The sequence below is a fragment of the Neoarius graeffei genome, chromosome 20 (genome assembly GCF_027579695.1).
Source record: "Neoarius graeffei isolate fNeoGra1 chromosome 20, fNeoGra1.pri, whole genome shotgun sequence".
NCBI classification, from domain to species: domain Eukaryota; kingdom Metazoa; phylum Chordata; class Actinopteri; order Siluriformes; family Ariidae; genus Neoarius; species Neoarius graeffei.
The window spans coordinates 48,983,870-48,999,622 of NC_083588.1; the positions used below are offsets into that span (position 1 = coordinate 48,983,870).

Genomic DNA, 15,753 nt, shown 5'->3' on the forward strand with positions numbered 1-15,753 from the left:
TGAAGCTGTTGATCTGTATCTGAATGATTTTATGCATTGTGCTGCTGTCAAGGGACTGGCTGATTAGAGAACTGCATAAAACAGCAGGTGGATGGGTGTTCCTAATAAAGTGACAGTGAGTGAGTGTATATGTAAATGTGTTTGTGGTAATAACACACAGCCACAGGAAATTCAAAGCAGGCCATCTTTGCTATGTAATCATGTACAGTATGCACAGTATGGAAAGGAATATAATATGATTTAACTTCAACAATGCTGACATTTTAAAACAAATTCTTTTATTGAAAACACAGAAAATGAAAATAATTTCCCACAAAATGGACTCTCCACGTTTACTGTAGTGTCTCGCCCTAATTCCCCTGTTTTCATTTGAAATACTGTACAAATGCTATTTATTTATTCATTTACAATCCCAAATCCAAAAAAGTTGGGACACTGTATAAACTGTAAATAAAAACAGAATGCAATAATTTGCAAATCATAGAAACCCTATATTTTTTTTTATTGAAAATAAACATAAGGCTTCCAAAGACAACATATCAAATGTTGAAACTGAAAAATTTTATTGTTTTTTTTTTTAAATTATATGCTTATTTTGAAGTTGATGTCAGCAAAACATTTCAAAAAAGTTGGGACGGGGCATGTTTACTGCAGTGTTGCATCATCTCTACTTTTAACAACACTCTGTAAACGTTTGGGAACTGAAAAGACCAACTGCTGTAGTTTTGTAAGAGAAATCTTGTCCCATTATTGTTTGATATACAATTGCAGTTGCTCAACAGTTCGGGGTCTCCTTTGTTGTATTTTGCACTTCACAATGCGCCAAAAGTTTTAAATGGGAGACAGGTCTGGACTGCAGGCAGGCCAGTTTAGCACCCAGACTCTTTTACTACGGAGCCATGCAGTTTTAATATGTGCAGATAGTGGTTTGGCATTGTGCTGCTGAAAGAAGGAAGCCCTTCTCTGAAAAAGATTTTGTCTGGATGATAGCATATTGCTCTGAAACATGTATATATCATTCAGCATAAATTATACTTTCCCAGATGTACAAGCTACCCATGTCATGTGCACTAATGCACCCTCATACCATCACAGATGGTGGCTTTTGAACTGTGCACTGATAACAAGCCAGATGGTCCCTCTCCTCTTTAGCCTGGAGGATGTGGTGTCCATGATTTCTAAAAAGTATTTCTACTTTTGATTCATCAGACCTCGGGGCAATTTTTCACTTCACCTCAGTCCATCGTAAAAGAGCTCGGGCCCAGAAAAGGTGGCGGTGTTTCTGAATATTGTTTATATCTGGTTTTAACTTGCATTTGTGGATGCAGTAATGAACTGTTTTCACAGACGGTAGTTTTCTGAAGTGTTCCTGAGCCCATACAGTGATTTCCACTACAGACACGTGTCTGCTTTTAATGCAGTGTCGCCTGAGGGCTTGAAGATCACAAGCATCCAGTGTCAGTTTTCAGCCTTGTCTCTTGCATACAGAGATTTCTCCAGATTCTCTGAATCTTTTAATTATATTATGTACCATAGATGATCTGATCCACAAGTTCTTTTTAATTTTACATTGAGGAACGTTATTCTTAAATTGTTGCACTGTTTGCCCACACAGTTTTTCACAGAGCGTTGAGCCCCTCCCCATCATTAGTTTTGAGAGACTCCGCCTCTCTGGGATGCTCTTTTTATACCCAATCATGTTACTGACCTGTTGCCAATTAACCAAATTAGGTTTTTTTTAGCATTACACAACTTTTTCAGTCTTTTGTTGTCCCTTTCCCAACTTTTCTGAAATGTGTTGCTGACCTCAAATTCAAAATGAGCATATATTTTTCAAAAAACAATAAAATTGCTCAGTTTCAACATTTGATATGTTGTGTTTGTACAAATTTCAATGAAATATAGAGTTTCCATGATTGCAAATCTTCACATTCTGTTTTTATTTTTTACCCAGTGTCACAACTTTTTTGGAATTGGGGCTTATTCTATCTATCTATCTATCTATCTATCTATCTATCTATCTATCTATCTATCACAACAATTATTATTATTATTATTATTATTATTATTATTTCAGGTGCTTTATTTTGGTGAATTAAACAAATTCAGATCAGTGTCAAAGAAGCACATCCCACACACAGTTCTGCCTGAAAGCACAGTCACAGGATTGACAAGTCCACTTCCCCATCCATGCTGGAATGCTGACCTCACAGATTGGTGGAAAGTGTGAAGTCATTCATGGTGAGGTTACGTGACCATCACTGAGACAAGTGACTGCTGTTGATGAAGGTGTTGGGTCTTTAGGAGTCGCCCTGGTAGGTCACGTTTTTAAAAGTGGTTGTTGCTCCTTTATATAATGGGTTATTAGCCTAAAGGAGAAGAGACATTTCTTAATGAAAATGTTTTTAATACACAGTAACACAAAGCTTAAAATAAGTTTATAATGACCAGAATTTGTCCATGAGATGTCACTAGATATGCGTGCAAAGGGCACAGTTTGTGCATTCAAATGCATCCAGCCAATGTGCGCAACTGTGCAATGTGTTACAACTTGACCAAGACTATTTCTATCTACACTGCAGAGTTGTTGATTTCTCAAATTAGAAGATTTTGATTAATCCTCTATAACAGCAGCTCTGTTGGTTGTTCCAGCTGTAACATAAAAGTTTTGTTTATATTAATGCACTTGTATAAATGCATTATAGTGTCTATAGTAAGTAGTACAGTATATAGTCTATAGTATAGTAGTATAGAGGACTTTCATGTGACGTCATCGCAACTGCGGATTTGTTTCCATGGCCATATTGCCGGGCAAACTTTGTATTTGCCAATGACCGGCACAAGTGTACATGAGTGATTGTAAGCCAAATTCAGTAAACATCTACAGATGAACTTGTAGAAGTTACATCTAAAAGAACAGTGCCAGAGACCTGTAGTGCTTTCGGATGTAATAACAGACGTGGAGATAAACCTGGTTTAACTTTTCACTGCTTACTGGTGAACCCAGAAATACAAGTAAAATGGTGAGCTGCAGTTAAATGGGGAGACTGGATGCCAACAAAACATTTCTGTGTGTGTGGACAACATTTTATATCAGGTTAGTGTGAAAGCGCCATGCAACATTAAAATGTATATCTGGATGTGAGCTTTTCTGGAATTTCCCATCATATTTGGGCATGAAACCTGCCTTGAAATATTGGTAGGCATCTGTACTTTTATATGCCTTTAGCATCTCCAGTGTATTTAGAAGTCCAAATACTACATAGTTCAGGATGTTGTAGTGTCACAAATCTGGTAGCTGGTTTGCTGTACACTTTTCAAGTGGAATAAATACATTTGTGGGTAAATTAAGAAGAGGAAGCCTTTATTTGTGTCACATTCCTCCTCTGCATTTAACCCATGTGCATGTGCACAGAGAGAGAAAGAGAGAAAGTGAGAGAGAGAGCAGTGGGCAGAATAAATAAATATGTTTATGGGAAAATTATATGAATCTGTGATGCCTACATGATTCAGCTTTTGGATATAACACGATTGTACTGACTGCAGTTGTCTCAATTTTCATCATTACCTGTCGTGGCTATTCTTTGTTTGCCTGGCAGTATAGCGGATGCTGCATGATAAGTAAAAATCAGTGACATCGTTGAAAGTCCTCTATAGTAAATATAGTTCATTCACAGGGACTTGTATGATGGAAGCTCATACATGACAAGCTAAGTTTTTTTTTTTTTAACTTTGAGAGAAAAAACTAGAGGCTGCACAGGGGGTAACCATTTAATAGCGGCAATAAAATACTGTAAGTCACAATAAAACTAACATCTCATGGATGTTCCACAATATTAAATGTAACTATATATGGTTAAAAAGCACAATGCTCATTAAGAAATGAAAAACTGTAATTTATGGGCTTTTTGTTGATCCATATCACACTGTATTTTCCTATAACTTGATGTATCCTATTGAATTTTAACACAATTCTCATAAATTGCACAGGCTTTGAGTGATTATGAATGAATATAGTTGTGAATGAAAATATATCCTGTAATCATAATCTTACAAATGATTAGCTAACTGAATATTGTCTTTATTAAAGATCATATATGAAATCATGAACAGTAAAATGTAAAATAAACTTCGGGACTGTAGATAAAGATCATTTTGTTAAGATAGGGGAAAGCAGGGAGACTTGGGACAAGTTTTCAGCTTTTGTAGATTGTGTGAAATTCTTTGCAGGAAGCGTTGCATTCATATTGCATGAGAGAGGATTTGCGATACCTTCTTACCACAACATTAGTTTCTCAGCTTGTCACATATACTGGTCTTCAGGCTTCACTTTTTCTGTCATTATTTTTTGCAGGGAGACATGAGACATTATGTTGGGAGACTTGGGACAAGAATAAAATACCTAGGCCTACATGTTTATTTTTTATTTATTTTCAAAACTTGTGACATATTAACTGTGTGAACACACAATGCTAGTACAGCGCTAGAAAAATGTCAGTTTACCCAAAACCTGACGAGACAAAACAGTTCCAGTCTCAAAAAAGAATGAAATAAGTTTAATCCTCATGCAGGTACACCCACATTTCTAACAAAAAAAATTAAACAATTTTATATTTGTACTACACAAGAAGAAACATGGAACATGATGAACTGTCTCAACTCTCCCCATCTGGAAATTAAAAAAAAAAAATCCTTAAATGTTTTTCCCCAGAATTTAAGTTTAATAAATAAAACTATATATGGTAACTCTAAACAACAGACTTTATTTCCTAACAAATCTTGAATTCACCAGCATACATTACACCATAGAATGGAGGTGGACTATCCATCCATCCATCCATCCATTATCCTGTATTATCCATTATTATGTAGGACATTATCCTGTCCTACAGGGTCACAGGAGCCTATCCCAGCTGGCTATGGGCGAGAGACGGGGTACACCCTGGACAAGTCGCCAGGTCATCGCAGGGCTGACACATACAGTGGTGCTTGAAGGTTTGTGAACCCTTTAGAATTTTCTAAATTTCTGCATAAATATGACCTAAAACATCATCAGATTTTCACACAAGTCCTAAAAGTAGATAAAGAGAACCCAGTTAAGCAAATGAGACAAAAATATTATACTTGGTCATTTATTTATTGAGGAAAATGATCCAATATTACATATCTGTGAGTGGCAAAAGTATGTGAACCTTTGCTTTCAGTATCTGGTGTGACCCCCTTGTGCAGGAATAACTACCAAATAAACGTTTCCGGTAACTGTTGATCAGTCCTGCACACCGGCTTGGAGGAATTTTAGCCCATTCCTCCGTACAGAACAGCTTCAGCTCTGGGATGTTGGTGGGTTTCCTCATATGAACTGCTCGCTTCAGGTCCTTCGGCAACATTTCGATTGGATTAAGGTCAGGATGTTGACTTGGCCATTCCAAAACATTAATGTTATTGTTCTTTAACCATTCTTTGGTAGAATGACTTGTGTGCTGAGGGTCGTTGTCTTGCTGCATGACCCACCTTCTCTTGAGATTCAGTTCATGGACAGATGTCCTGATATTTTCCTTTAGAATTCGCTGGTATAATTCAGAATTCATTCTTCCATCAATGATGGCAAGCCATCCTGGCCCAGATGCAGCAAAACAGGCCCAAACCACGATACTACCACCAGCATGTTTCACAGACGGGATAAGGTTCTTATGCTGGAATGCAGTGTTTTCCTTTCTCCAAACATAATGGTTCTCATTTAAACCAAAAAGTTCTATTTTGGTCTAATCCGTCCACAAAACATTTTTCCAATAGCCTTCTGGCTTGTCCATGTGATTTTTAGCAAACTGCAGACGAGCAGCAATGTTCTTTTTGGAGAGCAGTGGCTTTCTCCTTGTAACCCTGGCATGCACACCACTGTTGTTCAGTGTTCTCCTGATGGTGGACTCATTAACATTAGCCAATGTGAGAGAGGCCTTCAATTGCTTAGAAGTTACCCTGGGGTCCTTTGTGACCTCGCTGACTATTACACGCCTCGCTCTTGGAGTGATCTTTGTTGGTCCACCACTCCGGGGGAGGGTAACAATGGTCTTGAATTTCCTCCATTTGTACACAATCTGTCTGACTGTGGATTGGTGGAGTCCAAACTCTTTAGAGATGGTTTTGTAACCTTTTCCAGCCTGATGAGCATCACCAACGCTTTTTCTGAGGTCCTCAGAAATCTCCTTTGTTTGTGCCATGATGCACTTCCACAAACATGTGTTGTGAAGATCAGACTTTGATAGATCCCTGTTCTTTAAATAAAACAGGGTGCCCACTCACACCTGATTGTCATCCCATTGATTGAAAACACCTGACTCTAATTTCACCTTCAAATTAACTGCTAATCCTAGAGGTTCACATACTTTTGCCACTCACAGATATGTAATACTGGATCATTTTCCTCAATAAATAAATGACCAAGTATAATATTTTTGTCTCATTTGTTTAACTGGGTTCTCTTTATCTACTTTTACGACTTGTGTGAAAATCTGATGTTGTTTTAGGTCTTATTTATGCAGAAATATAGAAAATTCTAAAGGGTTCACAAACTTTCAAGCACCACTGTAGACACAGACAACCATTCACACTCATGGTCAATTTAGAGCCACCAATTAACCTAACCTGCATGTCTTTGGACTATGGGGGAAACCCACCTGGACACAGGGAGAACATGCAAACTCTACACAGAAAGGCCCTCGCTGGCCGCTGGGCTCGAACCCAGGCCCTTCTTGCTGTGAGGCGACAGTGCTAACCACTACGCCACCCTGGAGGTGGACTACAAAGTAGAAAATACAAATTTTGGTTGATAAAAATATTGAACTACACATCCCTTACTGCAAAAAGGTCCGGGTTTGAGCCCCGGGGCCGGCGAGGGCCTTTCTGTGTGGAGTTTGCATGTTCTCCCCGTGTCCGCGTGGGTTTCCTCTGGGTGCTCTGGTTTCCCCCACAGTCCAAAGACATGCAGGTTAGGTTAACTGGTGACTCTAAATTGACCGTAGGTGTGAATGTGAGTGTGAATGGTTGTCTGTGTCTATGCCCATGTTTACATTAGACCGTATCAGCGGATCATCAGATTAACGTTTTTAAAATGATTAGTGTGCACACAGCAACACCAATACACGATTTGCGTGCACATAGCAACGCCAATACACGGATACGCTCGGCTCCGCAGGCATCCTGCGCTCCAAATCACTCCGCCCTGAACAGCGAGTGCCCTCTGGAGGGTGCGCACTCCGGCCCTGCGCAGCTCACACAGCGCGCGAGTGAAGTGCACAAGCCACGATTCGGGACTGAGCCACTGTGTGTGTGATCCCAGCGCATATCACTTACTACTTGCAAGTGGAAGGATGGCAAGCCTAAAGACAATCATAACTACACAATGGGCAGTATTTGCATCAGTATTTGCAGTATTTTCATACTTTTATACTCTTTAATGAAAGGTGATACAAGGCGGAAGTCCGCGCCGTTTTTCAGCAGTCGCGTCACATGACCAATGCCAGCGAATCAGGAAGGTGGATGTCACAGTGACGTTGTCCAATGAGACGCCAGCTAGAGCTCAGCACAGCGTATCCGCGTATTCTGAATGTTTACACAGCACCGGAGCTGACACGATCTGGATTGAATACGTGGACGCTGGCGGAGTCCCATTTCCCGGCGTTTCCAGGCGGTTTAATGTAAACGGACAGTGCATCCGCGAAGAAAACGAGACAGATACGGTCTAATGTAAATGTAGCCTAAGTGTCAGCCCTGTGATGACCTGGCGACTTGTCCAGGGTGTACCCCGCCTTTCGCCCGTAGTCAGCTGGGATAGGCTCCAGCTTGCCTGCGACCCTGTAGAACAGGATAAAGCGGCTACAGATAATGAGATGAGATCCCTTACTGCAGTGTCCAGCTTCATGGCTCCAAAGGAATTAGGTTACTCTAAGGGGCAACATCTAACTTCTGATGTAATCTAAAACCTGATTGGTTGAAATTAATTTATGGGAATACAAACTGTCCCAAGTCTCCCCCATCCCAAGTCTCCCCTTTCTCCCCTATACAGGCAAAAATAATGATTGATAGACAAGGTCTGAGGGGAAAAAAAGTCCCCACAAAGGTTCTTTGAATAGTGAAAAGTTCTTCGCTTCTTAAAATGGGGTTCTACTTGGAACCATCTCTGATCAAAACACACCCTCTTTATACACATTTAATAATTTTATACAGAGGCTTAAACTGTTTAATATTGTAGCTGCACTGTCTTACTGAAGAAGGCAGTAATTTGTGTATGTAAGATGTTTAGTGTCTTTCTTTTGTTCGACTAAGTGTTCACTGTATATCAAGAAATGTGTTATGTGATATACCAAGACGCTGTTTTATCACAGCAGGGTTACCACCCAACAGATGTTTGGTAAACTAGCTGGTTTTATGGTGTTTTTCATATGTAATCACATACACAATCATGTTGATTATGATCATTCATGTAAAAAAAAAAAACAATGTTGATTTTATTAATGGTAATAATAAATTGATTTATGAATGATCATAACTACAGTAAACAGGTACTTAATACAGTAAAGAAATTGAGATTAATTTTACTGAATGGTTGTTACTACCAAATATGATTTTCTGCTAAGTCTTTCTGAATCATGGATTGTTCATTCTGAATCGTGTATTATTCATTCTGCATCATGTATTACTTTTTATCATGTGTTGCATTGGTTTTCCAAGTCATTCTGAATCATGTGTTCATGTACTGGAATGTTTGGAAGTACTGATGGATACAAGGCATGAAAATATGAGATGTGCTACCCAATAGAATATGTTGGTGAGGTATAATGAGATATGTTAACCAATAAGAAAACTGGCATTATTTTAAAAAAATAATAAAAAAGCATAAACTGTGATATTTTGGGATTGTATAAAATGACTCTATGATCGATGAGTGAGATCGCTCTGCTGACCGACTTGGTTTTTATTATTTGATTTAATAAAAGGCTACTTTTCTGCATCTCCTTTGCCTTTGATTCTGTTTTGTGAATGAGTTTCCATGACAGCTTCTCTGGTTAGGTGAATTCTCTGTTAACCACCAAACCTGTTTATGCCTAAAGTGTGTCTCCAAATAAAAGGTTTTGTCAAATCTAAGTTCTTGATCTTACTGTTTTTTCACAAACATCACATTATTAAAAAGGCCATGTTCTCTTTTTTTAAACTAATAAAGCACAAGTCTTTTATTCCTAATCTGGCTGAACAGTAGTGAGATTCAGTAAAAAAAAAAAATTGCTTTCATCATTTTAACTATTATCGTACAGCCCTAGAAGGGATGCACAAGCTACACAGAAATTAAACAGAATATCCTGCCAAAATAAATGACCTAATAGCCAGTGTCATATTCCTGTGCTTAAGGAGACAGCAAAAGCAGCTTCAGGTCTTACAGCAGGAGACGAGACGTGACATGAAGCCACACTTAGTCACTAATATAATGGTAGTTGTTGAGCAACTACCAATTACCCCTTCATCCAGATATACCAGACAGCCAAAGAATGTGGGTTTGTAGGTGTGTATGTCTTTTGCTTGTGTGTGTATGTGTGTGTTTGTCATTCCATCTCACCGCTTCCCACTTGGCCTTGGCTCTTTCTTCCTCAAACTTGGCAAATTCTCGGCGGTCATGAATAGTGACCAGCAGCTTCCACACCAGCAGAGCAGCCAAGCCCAGCAAGAAGACGGCGCTGATGGCAGAAGCCACCACTACCAGTTTGTCAGGACCTTTAGGACACTCTGTACACACAAAACCACACAGATAGTTCAAGTGAGAAAGACATTTTATAAGGTTATTCATAATGTTATGGTACTTGAGACCAATTTTTAGCTCAGGGCTTGTTCTTGTCAGAAACTCAGGTGAAATTTTACTTGGCCTTGTCTTGGTTTTGGCCTGTGAGAATATTTTTTTTGACACTACCCAAGACCATAACATCTGTAGAATTTACAAATAACATTCCGACATTTACAGAATGTAAATGTCATTCTCATGTGGGATTATATATAATGCCTATAAATTTCAAGTGACTACATTTCAAAACACAATGTAGAAACCACACCAAAATACAATGTCGAAATGATATAAAATAAGATTACATTGCAGCACCTACAGTACTAACTTAACATGTTCTTGGTAGTATATCCTGTGTACTTAATTGTACAACATGATAATACCAAAGTAAGTGGGTTATTGTGAGTGTAAGTGGGAATCATGTCTCCATTTAAACACCAAAAAACAGTTTGCATGATGTTCACAAAACAACCTGCAAAGGTGACAATATGTTCCTTAGAGGAAAAGAGCTTGATGTTGTGAATGAGTTCCGGTATCTTGGAGTGACACTGGACTCCACACTAACTTTTAAAGGTCATGTGAAATGGGTGTCAAATAAAGTAAAATTTAACAAACAGAATTTCAGGCAAATCAGGCCATTTCTCAACATGAAAGTGGCTAGGATGTTCTTACACTCAATGGTCCTTTCACATATCCTTGACTTACAAGTGATGTCAAAGCAAAATAGAAACCCGGATGTCGGCCATGTTGGTGGATATACAAATGTAGGGTCAAGCGACATTCCGTACAAAACATAGTCACGTGCGCAACTCTCTTTGTTTTTCCACTGCTTTAAGCGTTCTTTTAGCTATGCCATATCTTTGTGCTGTATATGGTTGTGGTCACAACAGTACTCCTGACCATGGCACATTCCGATTTTTTAGAATTCTGTCCGTGATTCGGAAAGAGGGCGAGGAAACTCTGAGACTTAGTACGGAGAGGAGATGAGCATGGCTGAACATCGGCAGGGCTGATCTAACAGAGGCTAAAACCAAAACAGCTCGTGTTTGCAGTAATCATTTTATCTCAGGTGAGATTCAAAAACTTTCTCAATAATATCATGGAAGAATTTTATTTCGTGTTGCTAGAATTTTGCTATAAAATGAGTGCTCTCTTGTCATGGTTCACTTGGTCGTTGTTATAATTTTAACATGTGTATTACTATTTCGCTTCTAGGAGCGCCAGCAAAATTATACGATAGAACAAATCCAGACTGGGCACCCACTCAGAAAATGGGCTATGTTTCGTCCAAGGTCGGACTTGATTCTTCGGCAGCCAAACCAGATAGAACGCGATATCTGGGTACTCGATGGTCAGTAGAAGCATCTTATCTTCAGAAAAGTCTGACTTTTTTTAATAATATGGGTCAAAACCACACATATCTATCTTCTCTTTGTATTGAATCTTCGCTTGACCGTTCAAATCGTGGTAATACTGAGAAAATTCAGCATTGTTTACAGACGCGCTTTCAGTGGCTGCCATCCTAGTTGTTTTGTATATCCACCATCATGGCAGACGCTCATGACATAGCACATTTTGATCACATGGTTGCAAGTCATCTATTGAGTACTCATCTCATCTCATCTCATTATCTCTAGCCGCTCCATCCTTCTACAGGGTCGCAGGCAAGCTGGAGCCTATCCCAGCTGACTACGGGCGAAAGGCGGGGTACACCCTGGACAAGTCGCCAGGTCATCACAGGGCTGACACATAGACACAGACAACCATTCACACTCACATTCACACCTACGGTCAATTTAGAGTCACCAGTTAACCTAACCTGCATGTCTTTGGACTGTGGGGGAAACCGGAGCACCCGGAGGAAACCCACGCGGACACGGGGAGAACATGCAAACTCCACACAGAAAGGCCCTCGCCGGCCCCGGGGCTCGAACCCAGGACCTTCTTGCTGTGAGGCGACAGCGCTAACCACTACACCACCGTGCCGCCCATCTATTGAGTACTGTTTCACAAATTGGTCATTAACTGACAACACTTAAGCCAATAGAATTACTCTTTGAAAAAGCCATAAAAGTCTTTGATAAAAAGGCATTGTCATTTCATCACTGTAAGATCTTGGAAAGACACTACCTTTTGAGCTTTGAGAATCTTAAAAATTTCAAGTATGCATGCTTTATATATAAAGCTTTACATGGGCTTGCCCCACCCCCGTTAAATGATTTTTTAAAAAGAATTGATCGTGGCGGTAGCACAAGGGCCTCTACTAAAGGGGACTGCATAGTACCATTTAGGTGCACCACATTTGGACAAACTGTACTGTCAGTAAAGGGCAACAAATTTTGGAACTGTCTACCACTTACAATAAGGGTATATTGTAGTGCACTCATGAATGTATGCATAATTCACCTTCATAACTGTGTTTGTTACAGCATTGCCATGCAGGTTTTGCTCAGCTGCTTGTTACAGCATTGTCATGCAGGTTTTGCTCAGCTCTTTGTTAAGCACTTGTTTATAGATTCACCGTGTTGACTGTTGTGCTTCCGATAATAGTTGCGGTCCCTTTAAGGAACCGGGTGATGTTTTGACATGCTGCTTTTCTGTTCATGCGCAGCGCCATGTTTGAGATATACTTGTAGTGTTAATAAAAACGACTCACGGCTGTGAGTCTGAAATGTGAGAAGTTGTCAGTTTTCTCATTACAAACGCAACTTCAACACTGGTGACTCCGACGTATCCAGAACGACATGGCCGCCAACGCTGTGTCTCTAAAGCTCCCCAAATTCTGGGAATCTTCGGCGTCAGCGTGGTTCGCACAGACTGAGGCACAGTTCGCCTTGCGTGAGATCACCGCCGATGACACTAAATATTACTACATGGTGTCTGCCCTCGGGAGTTCTACTGCATCGAGAGTGGTGAGCCTTCTTAAATGTCCTCCTGCAGAAAGGAAATATGATACACTGAAGGAACATTTACTTAAAACGCTCGAGCTGTCTGATGCTGAGAGGGCCAGCAGGCTTTTCTCCCTTCATGGGCTGGGTGACAGCAAGCCCTCCGAACTCATGGACAGAATGCTCGATCTGCTCGGTGAACACAAACCGGATTTTCTTTTCCTGCACCTTTTCCTGCGCCAACTGCCTACTCAAGTGAGGGCTGCTTTAGCCAACACTGCCATCACTGATTGCCGAGAACTGGCGGCAGAGGCTGACAAATTTTTCCTGGCTAGTCAGCAGCACTGCGCAGCCGCCCTTCCTGCAGGTGCAGTGCCAGAAACGTCAAATGACCACATGCTCGCCGCAGCAGCAAGCCCTCGTCGGCAGCAGTCTTCAGGTTTATGTTTCTACCATGCCAAGTTTGGCTCCAAGGCTAAATAATGCCGTTCTCCGTGCAGCTTCAGTGGAGTGGGAAACGCCAAAGCCGGCGCTCACTAGTGGCCGTGAGCATCGGCCATGCTGGCAGGCTGCTCTTCATCCGCGACTCCATCTCCGGCTGATGATTCCTCTGTGACACAGGGGCACAGCGGAGTCTACTACCTGCCTCACAGTTGGACGTGGTGGCTGACACTCACGGCCCCCCCATGGAAGCTGCCAATGGCAGCCCCATTCGCACATATGGCACTAGACACGTTGAACTGTGTTTTGGAGGCCAACGATTTGGCTGGGACTTTGTTACTGCCAAGGTTGCTGTTCCCCTCCTAGGGTCAGATTTTTTGTGTGCATACGGACTGTTGGTGGACGTGAAAAACCACCGCTTGATCAACGCCGTCACTTTTTGTTCTTATGCATGCACGCTCAGTGACTCTGACTTCATACATCTCTCTAGCATGCTGTCTGTCACGGACAGTTTCCAGCAGCTGCTCGCCGAGTTTCCAGCACTCACGCAGCCCACCTTCTCCGCCACTACTGCCAAACACGGTGTGGAGCACCACGTCACCACCACTGGTCCGCCTGTGTATGCCCGCGCGCGATGCCTCGAGCCGACCAAGCTTGCTGTGGCAAAGGCGGAGTTCGAGGCCATGGAGCACCTAGGGATTGTTCGTCGCTCCAATAGTCCTTGGGCCTCTCCCCTGCACCTTGTCCCCAAACCTGGGGGTGGCTGGCGGCCTTGTGGAGACTACTGACGACTCAACGACGTGACAATGCCTGACCGCTACCCAGTTCCACACATACAGGATGTGTCAGCTCACCTGGCTGGCAAGGCCATTTTTCCGAAGGTGGACCTAATCAGAGGATACCATCAGGTGCCCGTACGCCCCCTTGACATCCTGAAAACAGCAGTGATCACGCCGTTTGGTTTGTTTGAGTACTTGCGCACACCGTTCAGGCTCAAGAATGCAGCTCAAACTTTCCAACGGCTCATGGACTCAGTGTTACGGGATCTCCCCTTCGTTTTTGTATACCTTGATGACATTCTCGTGGCAAGTTCATCGCTTTCTGAACACCTGTCGCACCTTCGCACTCTGTTCGAGCGACTCAGCAAGCATGGACTCATCATCAATACAGCGAAGTGCCAGTTCGGGCTCTCCACCATAGACTTTCTGGGACACAGAGTCACAAGGGACGGGCTCGTCCCTCTTCCATCAAAGGTGGAGGCCGTCGCCGCTTTCCCACGCCTAGTCACAGTCAAAGCCCTACAGGAGTTTCTTGCATGGTGAACTTTTACCATTGTTTTCTCCCCAGGGCCGCCCAAATCATGCGACCCTTGTATGAGGCCCTGAAAGGTGGCAAGCCTAAGCATGCTGTGAACTGGACCCCGGACAGAGACAAGGCCTTTGTTGACACTAAAGCGGCCCTGGCTAAGGCTGCCATGCTAGCCCATCCTGCCGCCTCTGCCCCAATCGCACTTACCACAGATGCCTCGGACTATGCGGTGGGTGCGGTTTATGAACAGTGGGTTGGTCACGCCTGGCAGCCTCTTGCTTTTTTCAGCAGGCAATTGCGCCCCAGTGAACGGAAGTATAGCACCTTCGACCGGGAGTTGCTTGGTGTGTACCTCGCCATCCGACACTTTCGTTCAATGCTGGAGGGGCGCCGGTTCACCGTTTTTGTGGACCACAAGCCACTGACTTTTGCCATGTCCAAAGTCACTGAGCCATGGTCTGGCCGGCAACAGCGGCAGCTGACTTACATTTCCGAGTTCACGACAGACATTGCACACGTCGCTGGAAAAAGCAACCATGTTGCAGACTGCCTTTCCCTTGCTGTTGCAGGGGCAGTCCACCTCGGCCTGGACTACAGCAGCATGGCAGCGGAGCAGGCCACAGACCCAGACGTGCGGGCTCTCCGGTCATCCGCTACGGGACTGCGACTGCGGGAGGTATAATTTAATGATGCTGGCACCACCCTGCTTTGCGACATCTCCATGGGCGCTCCTAGGCCTGTCGTCCCTGCAAAGTGGAGGCGGCCTGTTTTTGATGCCATACATGGTCTTTCACACCCAGGGACCAAGGCCTCACAACGGCTGGTGGCAGCCAAGTTTGTGTGGCATGGACTTCAAAAGGATGTGAGGGATTGGGCGAACACCTGCGTGGAGTGCCAACGTGCCAAAGTCCACCAACACACCAAAGCTCCACTACAACAGTTTGAGGTACCGGAACGACGTTTCGACCATGTGAACATCGACTTGGTTGGCCCACTGGCTCCCTCACAGGGTTACACTCATTTGCTGACTATGGTCGACAGGACCACACGGTGGGCAGAAGCTGTTCCACTGTCGTCCATAACATCGGCTGACGTAGCACGGGCATTTATTGGCACTTGGGTATCCCGTTTCAGCACCCCCTCAGACATTTCCTCAGACCGCGGCGTACAGTTTACGTCTGAACTTTGGAAGGCGGTCACTGAAAGCTTGGGAGTTAAACTCCACCGCACCACAGCATACCACCCCCAGAGTAATGGCCTCTGTGAGCATTTTCACAGATCAATGAAAGC

The 15,753-nt window shown here is 42.7% G+C and overlaps 1 protein-coding gene across 1 annotated transcript in view; it reads right to left on the bottom strand.

Moving 5' to 3' along the window:
• Positions 1–256: 256 nt before the first annotated feature.
• itgb3a (integrin beta 3a) overlaps positions 257–15,753 on the bottom strand; it is a 62,723-nt gene continuing 47,226 nt past the window's right edge. The window contains exons 14-15 of the mRNA XM_060901895.1: positions 9,608–9,774; positions 257–2,369 (exon numbers count right to left, since the gene is read on the bottom strand). Of these exons, the coding sequence (XP_060757878.1) occupies positions 2,301–2,369; positions 9,608–9,774 (236 nt within the window). The 3' untranslated portion in view covers positions 257–2,300. The remainder of the gene's footprint in view (positions 2,370–9,607; positions 9,775–15,753) is intronic.